At 49.5% G+C, this 22,241-nt stretch overlaps 5 protein-coding genes across 5 annotated transcripts; all 5 read left to right on the top strand.

Annotated features, from left to right (window-relative positions):
- Positions 1–79: 79 nt before the first annotated feature.
- Positions 80–1,238, top strand: BP5553_08257 (putative prenyl transferase; the record flags this gene model as incomplete). The annotated part of the gene is made up of 2 exons (XM_032016880.1): positions 80–1,030; positions 1,077–1,238. The coding sequence occupies 2 exons, from the start codon at positions 80–82 to the stop codon at positions 1,236–1,238; spliced, it is 1,113 nt and encodes a 370-aa protein (XP_031867171.1).
- Positions 1,239–2,147: 909 nt separating this feature from the next.
- Positions 2,148–3,740, top strand: BP5553_08256 (uncharacterized protein; the record flags this gene model as incomplete). The annotated part of the gene is made up of 2 exons (XM_032016879.1): positions 2,148–2,173; positions 2,228–3,740. The coding sequence occupies 2 exons, from the start codon at positions 2,148–2,150 to the stop codon at positions 3,738–3,740; spliced, it is 1,539 nt and encodes a 512-aa protein (XP_031867170.1).
- A 1,135-nt stretch (positions 3,741–4,875) lies between these two features.
- On the top strand, positions 4,876–6,597 carry BP5553_08255 (uncharacterized protein; the record flags this gene model as incomplete). The annotated part of the gene is made up of 1 exon (XM_032016878.1): positions 4,876–6,597. The coding sequence occupies one exon, from the start codon at positions 4,876–4,878 to the stop codon at positions 6,595–6,597; it is 1,722 nt and encodes a 573-aa protein (XP_031867169.1).
- Positions 6,598–11,587: 4,990 nt separating this feature from the next.
- On the top strand, positions 11,588–13,663 carry BP5553_08254 (Zn2 DNA-binding protein; the record flags this gene model as incomplete). Its single annotated transcript, XM_032016877.1, has 3 exons — positions 11,588–12,236; positions 12,285–12,371; positions 12,426–13,663. The coding sequence occupies 3 exons, from the start codon at positions 11,588–11,590 to the stop codon at positions 13,661–13,663; spliced, it is 1,974 nt and encodes a 657-aa protein (XP_031867168.1).
- Positions 13,664–19,551: 5,888 nt separating this feature from the next.
- On the top strand, positions 19,552–20,776 carry BP5553_08253 (uncharacterized protein; the record flags this gene model as incomplete). Its single annotated transcript, XM_032016876.1, has 2 exons — positions 19,552–19,562; positions 19,624–20,776. The coding sequence occupies 2 exons, from the start codon at positions 19,552–19,554 to the stop codon at positions 20,774–20,776; spliced, it is 1,164 nt and encodes a 387-aa protein (XP_031867167.1).
- Positions 20,777–22,241: the final 1,465 nt, after the last annotated feature.

Genomic DNA, 22,241 nt, shown 5'->3' with positions numbered 1-22,241 from the left:
CTCAGTAGCCTCAAGTGTTTTGTCTAATGCCACAACGCGAACGGCCAGCCAAGGCGGAATCAGTGTCGACCCGTTACGGATGGTCGCCAAAGAGATCAAATTTTTGACTGGTAACATACGGCAGCTTTTGGGATCAGGACATCCGTCTCTCGACACTGTCGCAAAATACTATACCCAAGCCGAAGGAAAGCATGTGCGCCCCCTTATCGTGCTGCTGATGTCCCGGGCTACTGCTCTGGCCGAGAAATCTCCCAGATATAATGGCCAGCAACTATCACCAGACATCGACAACGCTATTTCACCGATAGCTATCCTTTCGGATGTTAATCCCTCCTCCTCTACCACGAATCCCATCACCCATTTTCAATCCTCGTATCCAGCTAGCGAAAGCGATATCCTCCCTTCCCAACGACGACTCGCAGAGATTACGGAATTAATACACACCGCCTCCCTCCTCCATGACGATGTTATTGATCATTCTGTCTCGCGCCGCGGGTCTCCATCGGCGAACCTCGAATTTGGAAATAAAATGGCAGTCTTGGCTGGAGACTTCCTTCTGAGCCGTGCTTCAGTAGCCCTGGCTCGCCTTCGCGACCCAGAGGTGACCGAGCTTCTGGCCACTGTTATCGCGAATCTAGTTGAAGGGGAATTCATGCAATTGAAGAATACCGCCCAAGACGAGAAAAATCCAATCTGGACTGAGAATACAATCACATATTACTTGCAAAAGACATATCTCAAGTCTGCAAGCCTGATATCAAAGTCTTGCCGGGCAGCAGCGCTCCTGGGTGGCTCAGATACAGTTACTGTGGATGCTGCATATTTATATGGAAAGAACCTGGGCCTGGCATTTCAGTTGGTGGATGACATGTTGGACTATACAATCAGTGAAAAGGAGTTGGGGAAGCCTGCTGGTGCAGATCTAGAGTTGGGGCTGGCAACTGCACCGTTATTGTTTGCGTGGAAAAACAATAAAGAGCTAGGAGCGTTAGTAGGCAGGAAGTTCGCCCAGGAGGGCGATGTTGCAAGGGTGAGTGACATTCTTCTGACATCCGGATTATCGCTAACTTAACAAGGCTCGGGAACTGGTACTTCAAAGCGACGGATTGGAGCAAACTCGGGCATTGGCGGAAGAATATGCTAATCGGGCCATCTCATCGATCGACGCGTTACCAGCTAGCGAAGCTAAAGATGGATTAATAGAAATGGCTATTAAAACCATAAAGCGGAGGAAATAGATTCTAGGCATTTTATGGCTTTTATAGATCTCCTGTTATAGCGGCATTGCTGTCCTATCATCTGTATAATAGCACCCATGTGTTGCCTGTTAGAATATGACGAATGTAGTATACAAGGACGGATTCATCTCAGCATGGGCTTCTAGGGGAGTTCTAAAATATACGCATTCGATTTATGAATAACGTGGTTGTTCAAAGGGATCCTGTGACGCCAATTATGTTCTATGACCCTAATGAAAGTTATTGCCTTGTACTTTTCCTAATCCTTCTCACCGCAAGGACTGTTGCCTATCTCCTTGTTATCCATTGATTTACTTGTACGGATATAATCCGCACATCCTTAGTTCCGACCAGCCTACTTCTGACATATTCGGGTGTTCTAGAGCTACTGCCATGCGAAGCCCGACTGCTTCGTATTTAACTTTACTCTTGTGAAGGGTAGCTCATCTTAGATCAAAGAGATCCAGCGGCTCCTAGCATGTGGTGCAATATGTGGTACAATCTTGCCTTTGCGTTTACATGAACTCGGATACTGACAAGACAAAATCATAATAGTATCGGACAAAGCTCAAAATCTTGGTTCAAGTTTCCCACCAGCAAAATTAATTCCAATTCCAATTCTAATAATCTAAGGATTAACATCTAGCATGAGCCTTAGGAAGCCTATAATTATGACTTTAAACAAAATCAGCTAATGGTGGCTGCAACTAGCAAGAAACATGCCACGTGATGGCGCGTTGAGTTGTATTTTGGCATTCGCGTCACCAATCGCGTCACCCAGTCGTTTTCTTAGTAGCCTCTTCGGTTATGGTTATCATAAACTCCACCACCAACTGAAAGGCTTTATAAACAACATCACATCCCCGCAGTTTCGAGCGACTTCAGTCGCCGGCTCGTCGTTCATTCATCATGGCGATGACCTTAGGGAACCGCAGGTAAGTTCACCTCTCATGTGGGCGATTCAACTTCAATTCAACTAACAACACCAGAACCACTGGTCTGCGGACGTACTCGAAGCGCGACAACGCCAATACAGAGGCTCCTTCGAGTAAGAAGAGACGCGTTGAAGATATATCCACGGCCGAAAATCTTGTTCCAGCGCCCGAAAATCTGTCTCCCGCAACAAAGATCCCACGATCAAGTATTAAAAGCTATTTCACACCCCGACCTAGGTCCCCAAGTCCGCGTCCGGTGCTGTGTACCTCACTATCATCAGACGGCCTCGAACCTCATGAAGCCCTGACCCCTCCTTCCTCGCCGCCTGCTATAGAGGTATCGCATATTTCTCATCCAAAGCAGGCACAAAAGAGACTGCGCCGCCGTCTTACGACAAGGCACAGCCTCCCACTAGAACTGGACATGTCGTCCCGGAAGATGTTATACTTCGAAGGCGAATTGGATGACATTGGCCTAACGGGCGCCAGTGAAAAAAAACTTCAACAGGTTGGATCACGTCCCGTTGGATCTACACAATCGCAATCTGCCAACCACGGACAAAACCACCCAAGCAACAATGGTGTGATTCCCAACCAACCTCTTCCGATCATCGATTGTGGAGGATCTGGTTCCACCACAACTAATACTACAGGCGCCCATGATGTCAGGAGTGCTGATGATAATGGGGATGCTTGGCCCTATAAAACCAAAGGCCCCTATGAACATTGGCGATCGAGCACTCCGCCACCTCTTACCAAACCCCCGAGGGAGCTTCTTTCCGACAAAACCTGGGCCCCTTACCCTCCTGATGTCGATCCCGCTCTACCCAGTGCCGCAATTGATATTCCCCCGCGCTCGAGAAGGAAGCCATACGGCATGACATACACGCAAACACAGATTGACCTTGGGCTTTCTAACACCATCCATTGCGACAAATGTGAGATGCCGTACAATCCTTCTATTACAGAGGACACCCTCGCACACCGGGAATACTGCAAACTGCGTGCTATGCCCGAACTGCAAAAGAAGGAGGTGAGAGAGGGAAACTTCGTATGGAAGGATATCATCGAGGGAGCCCACCATCGGATCCGCGTTATCACTACCTATTCCCATCCCGAACAGCGAGCTATTGCGGAGGTCATCATCAAGCGTACCTACGAGGACCTCCCAGGTCTCCAATACAACTCCGATGACCTTTGGTTCCAGATCCAGAATCCCCTCGATCCGGAGGATGAAAACCAAGTTCCAAGATTCAAACTATACACATATTATATTGATTCGAAAGTTGTTGGAGTACTATTGGTGGAAAGATACACAATGGACCATGAACCTAGGGCAAGAGGATCGGTAGCACAACAAGCCGGCAACGAGGGCCCCTCTAAACACCTTGTTTTCGACAGGCTTTGGGTGTTGACGACAGCAAGAAGGAAGGGTTATGCACGCCGGTTAGCTGATACGGCACGGAGTGATTTTATTCGGGGCTTGCATGTCAAGAAGCACCAAGTGCTGATGTCAGAACCTACCAGCAAGGGCAGTCTCTGGGCAGCTCGCTACTTTGCCGCTTAGCTTTATTTTTTTACTGTAATTTTGCGGCGTTTGAGACATTGAAGGCACGGATTATACCCCTCGAGATGTGTTTTAGATATATGCGGTGCTTTTTAAATAGAAATGTTGCATGGATCGCAATCCCTTGATAAGACACTGGCTACTGTGAGGTTGTCGATTTGTTTTGAATAATACGGGAATCCCCCTGTTTCTATGGGACATTATCCTCTAAGATTTCCAAATTTGGAGTGCCACGTAGAGTCTCGTTAAACACGGGGGCATAGAGGATAATGCTACAATACAAATGCTTTGAGATGCGTTGATAATCTGAATATTAAGAGCATCCCGTTACGACAAGAAGGGTTACAAGTTTGTCTCCAGAAGTTCAAACTATTCAAATGGCATGAGTAAGTCGCCCTGATATGCCCGTAGCACCTAAGCCGGCAAGCTTTTGTCAATTGTCTGAGGGCGATGTCTAGATTCAGCTATACTACAGAAATAGGTAACTTTGGGGTTATTGAACAAATGCCTTTTGGTACGTTTAGCATGTGCTCTAGTTTCAAGGGGCGTAAAGCTTGATAGGATATCGGCTTCTTTAGGCCGGTGCTAAACCTTCAGAATACCATCAGTAGTGAGTAGGCTTGATTCCAGAGCGCCACAAATTAGTCACCTACTCACATATAAACTTTCGCGCTATGTTGGGGCAGGAGCCTAGACTTGACGGTTTCAGAACAAAGGCCATTACACAACATATCGTCTCCAGCTGGGGAATGGAGCAAGGTGGTTGGAATATCCTGGGCAGGACCGAAAAATCCAATAATTCTGTATGTCCATGTACGAAGTATATGCAAGTAAAACATAGCAAGGCTAACTTTTATATAAGTACCTCGGAGGTACTCGGTACACCAGGACGCCGTGGGGCCTTGGAAGGAGCTTACATAATATCAGATAACGTATGGCCTCTCGCACAGACCAATAGGCTGCGATCTGATAACGGATTCAACCCACATCACCGTCACCGCATCTTCGGCAGGCGACGACGACGAGCGTCATTTAACACCGCGATGGCTATACCAGCATTGCAAATGCGTCCGATATCCCCCTGAAACTGCACCGTTGGGTCGTGACGCTGTATGTCCCCCACTAGATCTGCAACATGTCTGCAGAGCCTGTCTCCTCGAATCCTTTTAGGAGGAAAGGCCCGTCGATATCAACCTCGAGTTTCCCAGGCCCAGGCCCGGTGAGCACCTCCATCCCGACCTCCACCATCTTTACCTCTACCTCTACCTCTACCTCGACTTCCGACTCGGCGCACGCCGCCTATCAACACCTACAAACGGATCCTTCATTGGGTACCCCCAACTCCATTCCTGAGGTAATCGGGCCACCGAAGAAAGCCACTAAGAAAGTGCGAGTCCAATCCCCGCCTCCATCGTCGCCTTCATTACGAGACTCTGCCTCAACGATAGGTGAGGATACTTTTCCAATAGCCCACAGACCGCCGATTTCTATACCAGGAGATGAAGCGGACCCTTTCGACACCATATCCCCAGATGTCTCGGACGATGAAGCTATCACTTGGCCCACAAAAGCTCCACCAAATCCCTTTCAAAAGACGCTGGAGTCGATGGAACGTCCCGAGCGAGAAGGGTCGGCCGTACCCGTACCAAGCGTCGCGAGCCCGGGAAGAGCATCTCTCGATGTGGAGGCATTCAAGAGGCTCTTGATGACTGGGAATGCGGGACTAGGGACTTCCGCGCCATCTCCTCCCGCCCTGGCACCTGCAGCTCATCATTCCTTGGGTGATGGATACAGCAGCACGGATACATCGTCAATCTCGAGGCAGTCGATATTTGAAGCAATACAGGAACCCCAACCCGAGTCACCTCGAACATCGCATGAGATATCTGAACCGGATGATTATCGCAGGGGTCTGGTTTCAGACTCCCAGTCTGTGACTTCGGGCAGGAAGAAACCCCATCCACCAAGCTCGAGACACGGGAAGTTGATTACGGTCGAACTGCGAGATGACGCTCCAGCAAATACTCTGAATTCTCCTCTTCCTCCGACCTCTACGACAAGGAAGGACACAAATAACAGCTCTCTGCACTCCAACCCCTCGCAGTCCGACCTCAATAAACCTCTTCCTCTAGCGCCGAACCGAGCTAGCCATGAGTCGGACCGCGAATCAATTTTCGATAGGGAAGCCGCTGGGAAAATACCAGAATCTACATCGCCATTTCCACCCATAAAACGGAAGATACCACCAGCTCCTCCCATTAGCCGACGGCATAGCCATCGGATACCAGACTCCAATCTGGCCCGGAGTAACTCGGTCAGACTTTCTCCAAAGGTCGAGGAACGAGACAACGAGATAGATGCAGTGTCGGAAACTGGTAGGCCGCGCTCTAATAGTGCCAAAGCTCCACCACCACCTCCATCTCGGCGGCCAGCAGTAACTCAGAACTCCTCACATCACTCTCCATTATCATCACCATCTACCGTCTCATTACCTGCTCCTCCTCCAGCACGCGGGACATCTCGACAGTCGTCTTCTGGCAGACCGGTATCTGTCCTTAGTCTGGACATGACGACAAATAACAAACGAGCATCCGTTGCGCCGCCACCCCCTCCACGATCACGCCATGGCCGTAGTAGCCTGGATGCACCGTCGCCGGGAGAATCTCGAAGGCTGAGCGGCGAGCAATCACGGCAGAGTATCGACAGTAATCAGCATGATCCCGAAGTGTCATCCCCGCCGCAGGCAAAGGGGGTTGAAGGTCTACCCGGTGGCCATGATATATTGGCTGATCTCAGCGCCCTGCAGAGAGAGATAGATGCTCTTCGAAGTCAATCTGAAAAGGAACGAGTCACATGATCAAATTTATATGCGGACCTGTGATGGAGACGGTATGATTTCGATATGGTGTGGTCATACAGAGATCCGACTCTATACCGACCGCCCGTCCGGGTCGATATTCGGGTCATATGAAACGTCTGCCCGGGGTGTAATATACCGGCTGGAGCATAAACACGTCAAATGACGAGAGAAAGCAACGGTGGTCAGCAATAACCCGAGCCTGTTGAGGTCTGACGGCGCGTGGCTTTGGGTTGGTTGCAGCCTTGGGAAAGACGTACCATAATACGATATTCGTGGAGGAGCATTTAATGGCGTGGCGTATGGAATGCTTCGGCGAATGTGATTTATAGACATGGGAATATGAACCTATGAGCATGATCCAACCGTATTCTACTGCAATTTCAACACGGGCCTCGCCTCGCACTACAGTAAGCCCGAGCCTGAGACATGACTAAAATCAAGACAGGTTCGTCAACCAAGCAGCGCCCAATACCTAAACATAAGCCGAATTCGTCAATCATATTTCATCAAGTATTAGTTATTCCTATTCGTCTTTTCCCCTCACCATATTACCAAGGCAAAATTTCTAAGAAAGGGCGTCAAGAGATTATTAGTTACGAGGGGAACCACGCCCCAGGCTCCGGGGAATATTTCAGCTGGTTTCATGAGGAACAGGATTGTCGTCAAAGTACGCACCGGCTGCCTCAGTCGGTATCAAGGATCGACCCGGCGATCTGGCTCCTGCTGGCGGCCTCGTCTTCATCTTCTGGGAAAAGTGGCGGTTGATAGGTAGTAGTCACGAATCCTCTCCATGAATAGAGGGGAAGGCTAGGATCTAATGGGCGAGACATACATAGAACGCCATCAGCTTATTAACTGATCGAGTTAAGGTCTGGCTTGAATTAAGCGGCAGGTGTGCATGAGGCTGCAGTGGCGTATCAGGCTTTTGAAGGCATAGTACTCGTACCCTGCTCCATACGTACCGAATCGGCTGTCCTTGTTGTGCAACACAGAAGAGGGGGCCAGTTCGAGCTAAAAAGCGCCTTTTGCTGGCGGCTTGGGGAAGAGGATCGAATCTAGGAGCTGAGTGGGCAGCGGCTGTTGGTCTGGCCACTCTGGATGCAAATCTTCACTAGAACAACGCAACTTGGAGATATCGTGGCAAGGAGCCGGATTCCCCGAACTAACGCGCGGCTGGCACCTTTTGAAGTGCATGTACGAAGAATTCCAAATTGTATTTATTGCCACCACATGTGTTTCCAACTTTCCATACTCGACATGACCCTTGCACGAAGTACGAAGTACTGCTTTCCAATTCATCAGCAACGGCCCGGACGTCGGATGGCCCGTGGCTGACACGTAGGCTTAACCGTACAAGGCAGCCGCTCTTTACAACTTCAGCAGAGGGTCTTGTGTGTGATTATGTACTTCCTGAGAAATACGAGTGGCTCCTTCACAAGCCGAACGCTTTCCTACGCCTACGATATTCCTATCTCGGCGGGGGCCAAAGGATCTGATTCCAACAGCCAGTACCCAGCACCCAGTCCCCAGTAACACATGTCTCTCGGTCAGGTCTGCCGAACAGGCGTGCATTTGACTTGCCCTATTGGAGAATACGTAATACGGGAAACACTATGGCTCGGCTGTACTCGTGTGGGCTAAAGCTTGCGTCGGATCGGTTTGTCGTGGGGTGTGCCACACTACCACGGGCATATACAGTAATGGACGAATATATCCTGAGTCCTGACTAATTCCGACGGTGCCTTGGAGAGTTCTAGGCTGGAGGTGGCCTAGGTTATCTACCAAATAGATTGACTCGCACATGGACTTCGACTAGTTATATATTATTATTGACCTTCCTCCTCTCGCTAGACTCCAGAGTCACTCAGTACCACGCCACGGCCCACGATGAGAGGGTGGGGCGCAGTGACAGCGGCAAGTTTGTCCTATCCAGCAAGTAAGAGTGTTTCCCTGCGCCAAGTCTGGGTGGAACACACGGGCGAGACAAGCTGCCGATCGATGGTCTTGGTATTGCAATTTCCAACCAGCTGAAGCTTCTTCTGGAGGCTCGATTGACGGAGTATTGGCTGGTGGCAGAGCGCTGGTGACCGGAGCAGTGAGATCTATCGTAGCATCGCTGCATTTTGGCGCACCTCCCCTCCTATCTTGTGCTAGTAAGGACGGAGTATTGCCACTGAGAGCACTGTTATAACGAGGACGACCGTCATGCACACAACCGCTAAGTAGCAACCCATGGTACTCGTACAGTACAGGCGGCAGGTACTTCACAGCTCGACGCTCCTACGGCCAGGGTGCCCTCCCACGCGAACGTACTCCGTCAGCACCAACGAGGAGCCATTGTTGATCCCGGAGAACTGGATTGCTCTAGCCAGGAGCGAAGCGTCACATTATGACTTGCTGACCATATATGCCCATTTATATTCCACTCGCCGAGGTTGCAGAATCGTCGGCCAGTTACTCGACATCATGGGAGTCCCAATTCACCCGTTCATATTGAGGGAGCTGCGAAGTACTCGATATGGGTTCACGGAGTAGAACTCTAGATCCCCTCTCCCCGCTCTCGGGGGCTCTCGCAGACCCGCAGACATTGCTTCTTGGGGGTAGGCTTGCGATACAAGATACAAGATACAAAGATACAAGCACGGAGTACAGAGTACTTCGTCCTTCAGTTGGGACGCCTGGAAATAAAACGTCAACGGGAAATTTCGCGCGTACGGTACGTGGCCCAAGACATCCTTGGATATTGTTTGCACAGTGCGCAACTGGATAAGCAGGGGTTCAGATCAAACAAGCCAACAACCATCCAACAAATAATAAATACAGCAGCCATAATCCAATGCACGCCCCTTGGGCCCCTCTTGGCGACTTGCTTCCAAGTTCCCCCGCGCTGGGCTTGTCGGCTTGCGAGGGTCTTGCGCGGCATACTCAGAGCTCACGACTTACTGCTTAGTCCTAGAGTAGTATTACCCTGCATTATTACTCTGCCAGTCTCACATGGAGTTGCCAAACGCATGAAGTGTCCTGGCCAGGGCGAGGGAAAGAAAGATAGCATGCTACTTGTAGCGGACGGAGTACGAAGTAGTGCCTATGTAGCACTGAGACGGTGAGACCTCGACTCGCCCAGCGAGGACCTGCTCGGGGGGAATGTGGCGTCCAGGATTGCCAGAATCTGGAGAAGCTCAGCGACCGGAGCCCCTTTTCCCCGCAAATAATGTTTGAACTGCTCTCAACAATACCAGTTACGAAGTACGAAGTACGAAGTACAATCCCGCGAGAATCTTGGCTTCTTTGTACTTGAATAAGTTTCATTTTGTTTTATTAATCAAACCCTGGGGCACCAAACGCGGCGTTTCCAATGCCACCGCAAGACAAGGTTGCGGTGGCCCAACCTGCCAGCTGCCAGATGCCAGCTCCCAGCTCCCCGACTCCCCAACCACTGTGCGACTGTGCCACCAGCACCGTTGGAAATGCGTTTAGCTCCATGTCGCCTGGGATAGTACTGGTAAAATTATTGGAAACCGCATCGCTGGAGACTCAGTCTAAAATTATCAGTGCACCCGCGACCTCTAGGCTTGGATCCCGTAATTCGGATGATCGCCAGCATTCCCGACCTCTGAAAGCTATGGGGCATGGACCCCTTAGCAGCTTTGCTACTGTCCTCGTCTCTGTGCTCCCTTTCCGGCTTCTACCGCCCGCCGACTGACGGAGAATGCCCGAATTACGTAGTGCTACTACGTACTTCGAAGTTGGTGAAAAGCTGCAAAAGCTGGGCGAGGAACAATCAACCCGATCACTTCTCAATTCCTTCGTATGGGGAATGGGATTGTTTGGTCTCCCAAAGACTGTGCGTACCAACGCCCAAGACAGAACTTGGGCCACCAGGACTTCTAGCCACGGCGCTGTACGGAGTAGACGACCCGCCGGTGCTTTCTCTCGTGTTGACTTCGTAAAGGCACCTAACCTCATCAAGGTTCTGTAGCGGACGCCGCATTTCAGTAGCCCAAATCACGATCCATGGAAACCCGGCGTGTCTGGGACTCTCACTCAGCAAAGCCACAAAATGTCGAACAATGTCAGCAGTAGGGCGATCATGAGCGGGTATCTGTACTCGTATCTACTTCTCTTCCCTACAGAATACTAGTGTGCGAACAGGTACTGGGAGTTTCCTCTCGTTCACTCCGTAAAAGACGCTACTCGAGGAATGAGACGACAAGTCGTCACCGGTGATCTATTAGATTATTAGTTAGTCTCCCTCAAAATTGAGGAGTGGAGAAGAGCGGACCGCCCCCGCGACGGGCACCATGACCACCTTGAACCACGATGGCACGATCCCGAACCATAACACCAGAACCCAGCCCAAAGCTATATGTTTCGAAGTTTATGGATGTGAAATGAAGCAAGCATCCTGGTCGACCAAGTCCCCAAGCTCCGCCGCCAGGGTCTCCGCATTGCCATTGATTCACCAAGCACCGCTACTCGAGCACGACGAAGTAGGGATCTCCCGAATCAAGTGCTCCAGCCACGGCCCAGGGACAAAAGGTTGTTAGCGGTGCTCGAAGGAGCACTTTGCATATCTGGACCTATATTGCAGCCTCCCCTCCCCTGAAAGGGCACTTCTGCCCTCGCTGCAGTATCTCGGAGCAATCAATGGTGCCTTCCTGGTCGGCGGCCTCGCAGTCTACTTATTGCATTATCCCCCAAGGGGCTATGATTCCGTGTCTGCATGGTTTGCGTGCACAGTCCAAAACGCAGCACTCGGACGCTATTCACCCTGTCACCACCACCAAAGTCAAGGGAGGAAGTCGACCGTCGCTACCGTTGAATGGACACACAGTATTATCATCGTGAAGCCCTTCTTTCCTGGCCTCCTCTGCCTCTCAACTCCTATCCACTCCCTTTCGTCTTTCTGCCTCCCGTTTGGTTGTGGTTGGAAGCCGTGGTTGGGTTGCGGCACATGGACGGTTATTAATGCGAAGGACCGCTCGCAATGGACCCGCGAGGCTCAGTAGGTGAGCCCGAAACTTCGTGGTCGCCAACCACAACGCCTGGTTCCGACATTATCGAGGAGGTTCAACGAACAACCCCGTTACCAGTCCCTATCACCACATCAAGTGCACCTACCAGAATGCGCCGACCCGTCCAACGGCCTTTGCGCATCGAGAAACGCCGTGGTTCCGGTGGGACGAAGGTGTACGAGACGTTCGAGATCTCGGTCGTGAACCCGAGAGCGAGTATAGATGGTTCGGATGTGTCGACGTCGTCTACGCTGACTATGATCACCTCTGCAACATCATCATGCACCGATCCATGGAGCTCGCCAGGCGGATTTGTGGAGGAGGAAGAAGAGGAAGGCGATATCAATTGGAATGAAGACGAGGATGCGGTTGTGGTCCCGAAACTTGAGCCAGTCGAGGATGTAGATATGGCAGACATCACGGATACGAATGAGACAATAGGGCCCGAGCCGCCTACAGCTGGGTCAACGCCAGCGCAGACAAAGAGACCTCGCGGCCGGCCACGGAAACATCCCAAACTAAATCCCGAATCGGCTTCTAAAATCGCCAAGGGGAGGTCAAAAACGGGTTGTATTACCTGCAGGAAACGAAAGAAGAAATGTGACGAGGCAAAACCTGGATGTGAGTACAGATGATGCCTTACTTTCACGTACGCTAATCCTACCGTAGGTATGAACTGCGAGAAGAACTCGGTCAAGTGTGAGGGTTATCCAGCGAAGACAATATGGAAGAGTGGCAAGGAAAAAGCTGAAGAAGGTATGGTGATATTGGCATGCCAGACAATAACGGATGAGCTGATGGCGTCGACAGCCCGATTACGCAGGGCCGGAGCGTATTCTCTGCCAAAAATCCACTTGCCGCCAATGATCAATGGGGTCGAGACGGAAGGCGACAGAATGTTTTTCCAGCACTATATTACTCGGCTCAGCCTAATATTCACCGTTGAAGGGGAGCAGAATGCCTTCAAAAACATGCTTCTACCGATAGCGTTACAACACACTGGCCTTATGCATTCGATTCTTGCACTATCTGGAAAACATATTGACTATCGGTCACCATACGGCTTACAATTTCTACAGCAGCACCCTGGCATAGACGTGGAAATGCTTGAAGAGCGATCACAATTCCATCACGACGAAGCAGTGAAGGAGCTGGTGCGGCAAGAGTCGTCGGCCGACTCGCATGTGGTGACTGCCGCAACGTACGGCCAGATCCTATGTCTTGTCCTGCAAACTCTTTCCGACTCGAAACCTAATGGGCAGCATCGGTTCCACCTCCAGCACTACCGGAGACTCATTCACGAGAGTCCACCGGAAGATGTCGACTTTCTAAAATTTATTCACGAATTCTTCCAGTATCACATTTGTGCAGATGAACTGATTGCTCTTCCTCAAGTCGGTGCTCGCGCCTTAGCACCGGATGACTGGAATTTGCCTAGTACGGTTCTACAACCAGCCGCCGTTCGTCTCTTGGGTGTCAACGATGGCCTTTTTCTATACATGTCGAAAATAACCAACATCCGCAACCAAATCCGAGAAAATATGGAACAGGGCATTGACCCTGTGGTCGACTATACCTCTCTATACCGTGCTGCTGAGATTGATGCTGGTATAAGAGATTGGACGCCGGCATGGCCGGAAGGAGATTCCCGTGACCTAGCTGGTCTCCTATACAAACAGATGATGTGGGTATATCTATGGCGGACCATCTATCCTCCAAAAACCACACATTGGAGACCAGACCCTCGTATCACACAGGCCGTCGATGATGGTTTAACGCTCCTTGCCGCCTTCAATCCTCGAGACCCCAGTCAAACACTGGTCCTGGCTCCGGCATTTGTGATTGGCTGCGCTGCTTTCGAGAAAGAGCAAAGGGACCCTGTACGCAAGGCGATAGGGGTTGTGAAGGCGTACACAGAGTACAAGAATTCAGATACGGCGCTCGAGGTCCTCGAAGAAGTATGGAGACTTATGGATGCTAAAGACGAGCGGAGTTGGGATTGGCAGAGCATTGCTCACAGCATGGGGATGGATTTCCTAGCTACATGAACCTCTCAAACTCCCTCTACACTCAGAACTTGAAGGCTCGATTCACGGCTTATCACGTGCAATTCCCTTTTACGACCTCCAGTACCCTCGCCGATACTCGACGAAGGATCTAGCACGCTTGGCGCTACAATCCCCGCTTCGTGCATTGCATGGCACCGCTTCCGATAATTTGTTCCACTGCTTCTTCTGGGGCTGTTCCGGTGCTTTTTCGCTCTCAACCAACTTGGGTATCTTCCTTGCCATTTTGGCCAGATCTTTCGGCCTCTATTGTCTTCATGTACCAATGATACCATTGCGCATTTTATGATGCGCCGGAGCGGGCCGTTTCGAATTATCCTTGTGTTACATGTACGTACCTGCCCTTCGTTCCAGCCGGATCAGGGTCTTCGACTTCAAGCTCGATGCGACATGTCTACATGGCCTCCCCAGGATGACTTCTTTAACCAGCAAGATTCTTCCTTCAGGGTTTAATATAGGTGGATGTACATGGTGCCCGCAATCATATCCGTCCTCGTCGCCACATTATTTACTGTACGCGCTTTGATTTGTAGAGTTGCACCAGCCAAAACCCTAAGCTTCCTTAGCGCTTTATTTTTGTTGAGGCTCGCGGAGGGTTTCTTGCATTTATTGCTCAACGCCGGAGTATATCCAAGGGTAATATGGATAGGATGGGGGTGTTTACGGCTGGCAGGATGGGGTATGTATGTCTGTATATACGCCTGGTTGTTTAGTCTGGCTGGGTATATATATTTTGGGGGCATACGGAGTTGATTGGAGTATGAGGAGAAATGAGACAGGAGGATGGGGGCGGTTTACACGGGATTGGAGGCGTATGCAAAATACCGACATCCATATACATATCCGTGTCCGTGTATATACATCCATATGGCACGCCAATGATAAATTCAAAGGAACCATATGAGATTTGTTATCGTTCATTGATTGGCACATCATCCAGACATTGAATAAGCCGTATAAAGATGAATGAGATGTCACATTACACAACATGGCTTTACCACTATAAACTTACTATCCTCGGTATACATTACACCGCCACGTTCCGTTACACATTGAGGGGCGATATCCCACCATGATAGCGGGTGAGACGGCACTTGCAGTGATATGCTCTTACGATGCGAACTCCTCTGCGATGCAACACGATCGTGCAAGGGTACTGATATAGTGTTTGTGATACCTACCAGCTAGGATGTTCGACCGTCTACCTTTGTACCTCCAGTACAGTACCCACAAGTGTCACGATAAAAACGCCGTTTGGTACTTCGTACTGCTGGTTTAAGTACGAGTAGTTGGCCACATTGCACACAAGTCCCCGCTCCCGCTACACAACCAAGTCATCGGGATCCTCTCCCGGTGTTTCACGCATGTTGTCACTACTGGTACCTCATGCCCCATTCCTCTGTAATACCTTATCATGCCACCCTTCAAGCGGAACTAGTCCGAAGAATGACCGGACAGGACGGAAGTGCACGGGCGCTCGTACTCCGAAGCACAATTGGCGTGCCATTGGAAGCTTGTGTGATAAGAAACAAGTGGGCGGTTTGTTTTGTTACAATGGCGTGGTGAGGTGGCTTACGGGGATGAGGGGCATGATGTAGGGTGGAGGTTAAGCTTAAACATGGGAAATGTACAAAGTACCTACTGTAGTATGTAGGAATCTAACTCCGTTTCCTGTTTTTGAATAGGACGGATATAGACTACCTCGACTTGCAGGCATCTAAAAGTTTTATGTCGGCTTATAGAGCGCTCAACGGCAGTTGGTTTTCAATACCGGGCCAGTTATTTGCTCTCGTGGGAAATATGAAAAATAGGGCAAGGGATTCCTAACGGCTTCTACCTTCCTAGCCTTGCATCCGAAACCCTGTATACATGCTATGGGCGCTGTGTTTTACTGTCGTATACGGATGATATCCCTGAACATTGCGACGTCACAGAGCTAGAAAGTGGTAAACGGCGTTATCAATTACGATTGGTCGCTTGCAATCCCACAATCCCTCCTCTGGATCCAGCTTGATCACTCCCTCCGGATGAGATATTGTTGGCCGTTATACGCTAGGTCGTTCGGTATTACCGCTGGTATACTTCGTACGATTTCTTATTACATGCTTCGACTTTAACCCTTGGCATGAGCGGTCAATGGTAGTTCGTTCGTCCATCCGCTTTTTATCTGTAACTTTAGACCCTGTCTCCAGCCACATACAGTATTCAAGGGGCTTAACTTACCTAGGTACACAAGTTATTAAATAACTATAAGCCGTAAGCTTACAACTCGAAAGCCGACACCCCTCGACATAGATCAGGGTGCCGTGTGGCGCAACCCTGATGTGGCTTTGCAGGCCAGCTGGCGCATGGACTTCGATGGATGAAGAACGCGTGGGAGCGGGAGATTAACATTTTAGTTTGAGGCACAGGGACCATCCTGTTCAGATCAAATCTTACGATGCTTGATGTTGAGTACCTGATAAGGGTTACTTGTGCTTCAAGCTTGCCTACATGAAGTAGTATCGTTCCCATTGAGGAGCTTGTCCGGAAATCTCTGACCTCGGCTTCAAGGAAAACGTATGAGTTGCGTATACGACAGACAGGCAGACATTATTTGCCTTGCAAGTGCAAGTGCAAGTGCAAATGCAGCCAAGACTAGGTGAAGGGCTTTACAGCGGAAGGATGGTGTTGAAGCTTCCTAGCTGCGACCCGATGATACGCTCCGAGCAAATATGTCTCTTCGCCCACAACAACTGCCGAACACTTCGCATCATCTCCCGTTTTGAGACTTTCAAGTACGGAGTCTAAATCCAGACTAAACAGGCAGGCTAAGAAAATAGAAGGGACTTATAATTGTGCTATAAATTCCAAAAATTTGTAAGCCTGCCTTATTACGAGTAAGTTTCAAAGTGAGGAAGTTAAATTGTTATTCAACCACGCAAAAAAAGCCTACATGAACTTTAAGTGTTCAACTAATAAGAAGCTACAACCCAACCACCGCTTAGAAATTACGTAGGCAGCGTCTACGCAGAAGTTGAGCAGTGTGGGCACTGGGTACGATGGGTAGGCATATGAGACGGCTTCTTCTCCTTCTGCGAAGCTTAGTACCTAAGGTAAGGTATGCATCCTTCGTGCCCGCTACCGGCGCTGCCCCGATTGGCAGACTCATGACATGGCAGCACAGACGCAGATGCAAATGCAAAAGCGCAGGATGTTTATTATTACTTGACGACATGGAAGGGAACTCGCTTGGAGGACTGCAGGCTGGGAGGTTTTGCATGTCGTCTGCCACGTTTCCGTACTCGTACCGAGTCCTGCTCCGGATGTACTTCGTCAGTCCGTACATGCACTCTCTTCACATCCATGCTCATTTTCTGATTCTGAAGCAGATTCTGCGTGGGGGGCAGTTTACGGCACTTATTAATTTATGTCCACCGAGTGTGACATAACGTGGCCCTTCGACCCTTCAACCAACCCTTCAAACCACTTTTGGGGCACGGAGACATCCTGTCCAACATACGCATACAGTCCAGATATAGGTCCGTTTGGGGTAATTTTCCCGCCTGGACGACGGCCACTGGGGACGACTGGGTGGCCTTGGTCTTTTGGCCACTGGCAAAACACATGGATCATGACATCGTGCCCGGCCCTGCCCTGTAAGTACAGTACGTTGTTGCGAATACACAAGCCGTGCCTGATCCCTTCGCCAAAGTATAGTACAGGACTGAGCAAGTTATAGATGACATGCCGACAACTCATGCAAGAGCGGAAACCGGCCATTAATTGTTGCTCTCTGGCTCAACGAATCCGCGGTGGGGTTGGCAGCGTCACCCCCTTCCCTGCAGCCCTGCTCCCCCCACGCAGTCCGACATGCACGCATGTACGGCATTCAGCCTATTATATGGTTAGTACTTCGTACTAAGTATGTGCAGCGCCTAGGTACTCGTACTCAGTACGAACGAGCATCTGCTGTTGTTGGTCCAGGTGGGGGTCGGCCTCCGAAATCGAAAATAGGTACATACCGGTCAGTAACCGGTTGGCGATGGCTTAGGTGAAGGTAGGTCAATGCCGAGCGAAGCTGAGGGATGTAAATGCTGGCCATACCTCTTGGAGGATTCGCACATCGGCTATCGAGAAGGCGTGGCATCGAGGATGTTATGATATCCAGAACCACACACATGCAATCACTAGGGGTATGATGTGTGTGTTGGTTTTTTTCAGCGAGCAGGTACATGGGGAGTATACGCTGTGTGCCTGAGACAACGCCTCTCCCTGTCCGCCGCTCCATGAAGGGACAAAAGAAGTAACCGACATATGAGTCTGTGGGTGACACAACGTTGGACGCTTCGAAATTCCAGACTTGAAAGTGCTCCAATATAAAGAGCGAGTTGAGTCAACAAGATCAACACCCAAAAATACCTCATCTATAGCAACTGCCACAATTGCCGTGGTTGCAAAGCCATATCCTTGGCCCCTTACCTCTTGGATGAGGCTAACGATCTGCAGCTGCATGTTTGAATACTGAAATGCCAGCAATTAACACTTTATTTCCAAGTGTACCCTCTGCACCTTGCTGGTTGTGCAGAGACAGGGCTACCCACAGCTATCGAAAGGTGGATAAATTCCTGTTTACGTTGTTACACTCTGCCTAGTACTATATCTGCAGCTCAACAATACAGTATCCGCCTAGGTCGGAGTTGCCATTCGTAATTAACACGTCAACGGAAGATGGGAATTCAGCTAACTTCAATGGAGAAGCCTACGAAGTACAGTAGACACAGTTCCTAATTTTGCAAGTGTATTCCGTCAGAGTTATCCTATTTACTCTCTCGTGCTATTTCTATCGATGCCTCCGCAATAATTTTATTCGCTTGGGCATCTCGTACGTGGTAAGTACCATGCAACTAGAGCGGCCATGCTCGAGCCCCTCTACCCAACGATTGGTAAGCGCTCGTTGGGTATCTCGAAAGTACCCATCAAACACATCCGGGCTTCGTACCCCGAAGAAGAGTCCGAATTAAATGTTCAGGGGGAAGAACAGAGGAGATGATACTTGTGACAAGTTTTCGAGTTTATATTGTTCATAATCATAGTGTGGAATGCTATAAGGATTCGATAGTTGTTTTCGTGGTTGCAAGTTGCAACAGCTTTCATGAACACCTAGCCGTGGGATCTAAGAGTGAGAAGGGAGCCACCCGAGTAGGGGTGCCTTGGCGGGGCCACCTCGAGCAGCATCTCTCGTTCTTTCATATGTTTTGCATTGCATGTTTAGGCCTATATCTGTTTAGTTTCATGATCAGTTAATTGGGTCGGCCTTTAGTTTCATTATCAAGTCTATACGCACACGCTATTGGTTTACACAATAGTGGAATGTAGGACAATCGCATTGTGAAAGTTGAATAAGAAAATTGACTTCTGTTAGTACATGTACAGTAGCTGTAAAGTTTATCGGGGCAGTTGTGGCACACGATTTGATAAAGGGCTTTAGATCCAAGTCTTCGTGACTTACTTAGTTCATACAGTAAATGAACTGCGGGCTGCTAGATACAAATGACCGTTAATTGCTCGAGTTTTCGATTAGCCTCCTGCAACAAAGATTTGCTCGACTCCCGCGCTTTATGGTTGTTGTTACTATTCCCCGCTGTTAGTCTGGAATAGCACCAAAAAAACGCCAATCAGAGCCTTCATCAAGGGTCTATTCAGCTCCCTTTATTAATGGGTGACATTCTGTTCACGGCACATTCCACCGCGCCCCGACTATAAAGAGAGATGCTTTGGCTCCGATAAAGTGAATATAAACACCCAGGTTTCACATCGCCGCTAATAACGATTACAAACTCTTCGTTTAATCCAAATACCCTTTCCGATCTAGATCGAGATTTATCATCATGCAGCGGGCGTAAGTGCAGCTTTGAATTCCGGTGTAATATTGCGTGGACTGTTTTGCTGACTAAATATAGAATATACGTTCAACCCGAACCGCTCTCATTTGATCCTCTAATCCACCCTCGCCCGGCCAAATGCTCTGCCATACATGCCCCACTCGACGAAACTGTTGGTCTGATAGACGACGAATGCTGGAGCATCGGCTCCTTAATGTTTTGCAAGAAATTCAAGGATGAAAAGGATATGCCCCCCGACGTGGTATGCAGTTGGAGTGATAATGGTGCAACATATGGCTTGCTCAAAAGGACCCCTCCGAAATTAGATCTAGTTTCGGAAGGAAATCACGAGGCAGGAGCATTCGGCGGTTTTGCCTGCCCGCACCACGGGATATGGAATCTTAGCCCAGGAGTGTTTTGCAGAGTCAAATTTTGGTCCGAAGGTCTTACGACAGAGGCTAGCACAATCCGATTTGTCAACAAGCACGTTCCTTCGGTGCCAACAGAGGAGATACTATACGACTGGGTTGACCGAGTATGGAACAAAACAGTTATAATAACAAGAGCAGTCCCTGGGACAGTATATAAGGATGCGTGGCTGGGTTTTACAACTGAACAAAAGCTTCACGTCGCAGATCAGGTTGCGGAGCATTGCAGAGCACTTGCCGAATTAACGTCGGATTACGTTGAGACCGTTGAGGGAACTGGGATAGATGGGATGTTCTCTCTTCGGGAGCGAGAATGCCTGCCCCACTGGATCCCCAGGGTTGAACCAAGAGTCGCACGGGACGATTATTTGGCATATCTCAAGAGGCTTTACGGCGTACTGGACGTTCCCGGCGCGGGAGAGCCGCTTGTCTTACAGCATCCTGATCTCTCTCCAGGCAATTTCTTCGTAACAACACCATCCGACCCCAAAGAGATGCCAAAGGTAACAGGACTTATTGATTGGGAGCATGTAGGATATAATTTCAAGTGGCAGGTAAGCTCTCGGCCGCGGGGAGTCCGGGACTTTAGGGTGTATGATTTTAGTTCAAATCCAGATCTGCCTAACCGCAATGGCACAGATTGGCAATGGATGCTGTCAAATGCGTGTGTCCGCGAAGGCTTTCCCTTGGAATTGGAGGTTATGTTTGACAGCGTAAAGGAATTTGTTATATGCTATCCTGGCACCCAGGCCAAAAACTTTATCTGCTCCGAAAATTTACCGACACAAGAGGTGAGTGATTAAGAGGAAGAGAGGAAATGGATGGAGCCGAGTTTGGTTTCTAGCGTTTTGGGTTTACTTTAGATTGCGTTCATTTATTTCTTATGTCACTTAGCTTTGATTACATTTTAGATATGAAAAATATGCATTCGTTTGCAAAGTTAACAATTTGTTGCAATGATTTAATGCTTGACATGGCCCTCCCATCCCGTCGTCCCCTCTGTATGCAACCGTAAAACTCATTGACATAACCCTCCAATCCCGTTGTCCCCTCCGCACGCAACCCGTAATACTCATCGGCTGATTACGCACTTCCAGCAGAGTGAATTCGTTTTCGAAGTATTACCATGGCTATCATACACAGTATTAGTATTTATCTAGGGCAACGAGGATAGAGAATAAAGGGGTGGACAAACGAAGAACATCGGTAATAGCCTGCTGCATTCAGTACAAAGCCGCTCTCCTCTGCTGTTCCACCTCAAATCCATCGTGTGGCTGGTATCCACAGAACTGGTGGCTCCTGGAGAAGAAGGGCCGTTGTGGGCATCACTGGGGGATGCATTTTGTGAGGAGGTGGTGGCGGTTTCTGCCAAGTTGTTCCAAATCAAGATATCAGAATCATTCGGCACCGACATATTGTCGCGGCCACATCCAGGGTGTGGGCAGGTTGGCATTGTTTGGTACGTGGTGTTTGGGTGGTGTGCAAATATGCTGTTTTGTACTGTGACGAAACGCGAATCGATTTCGGGTTGAACACAACCTGTGAAGGTCTCTTCTTGCCGAATAAAGATTTTCAAGCTTCTAGTCGTGTTTATAAGGATAGTTAATGCTACCCAGAACAAAGGAATGTGGCATCGCAGATTGTATCAGACTTCAGCCACTTGATGCTGAATTTTGGGCACAGCGAAAGGAAATGCGGGCCAGGCTCAGAGACAGGAGTCAGAATGAGACATTGGAACCTTTGGAACAACGCAGAGCAGGAAGCCCTTTCAGTGGCATCGATGTAAAGAGCCGTCGTGGAGTTACATGGACGATCTGTGAGCCCTACGGGCGGTCTTGATGCAAAGAGCCTTCTCAGGGGGACATGGTCGATCCTTGAACTCCTCCAGCGGCCATAATGCAAAGGGCCCAGTTACTAAATAGAAAGCAAAGCACACGCCAGGTACAAATATAATTGTGCAGCACTTGATGCGGACACTGTCCCCATTTTCTACGAATTCGATTGCGTCCTGGAGCGGGCTAAGAAAGGCAACGACTATACAAACCGGGCCTCCAAAATTTAGAGAGCCTCTAGGTCAGTACCGCCATTCCTGAGGACATGTGTGGATCATAGCGATAGTGGGATTTGAGCGGTTTGGTGGTTTCGTTGTCCCGATATTTCGTTGTGCCGAGCAGATGTCGAAATGTTCGCTTGCGCATGCTAATCATAGCTGTGCCCAAAGCTCGGGTACAGAAGGTCGCTTCGAGGGCCTCGAGTGGTACGTACCAG

Source organism: Venustampulla echinocandica, assembly GCF_003357145.1.
Source record: "Venustampulla echinocandica strain BP 5553 chromosome Unknown scaffold_7, whole genome shotgun sequence".
NCBI classification, from domain to species: Eukaryota; Fungi; Ascomycota; class Leotiomycetes; order Helotiales; family Pleuroascaceae; genus Venustampulla; species Venustampulla echinocandica.
Note: the sequence above shows the minus strand (reverse complement) of the source record. Positions and strands in the feature narration are given on the sequence as shown.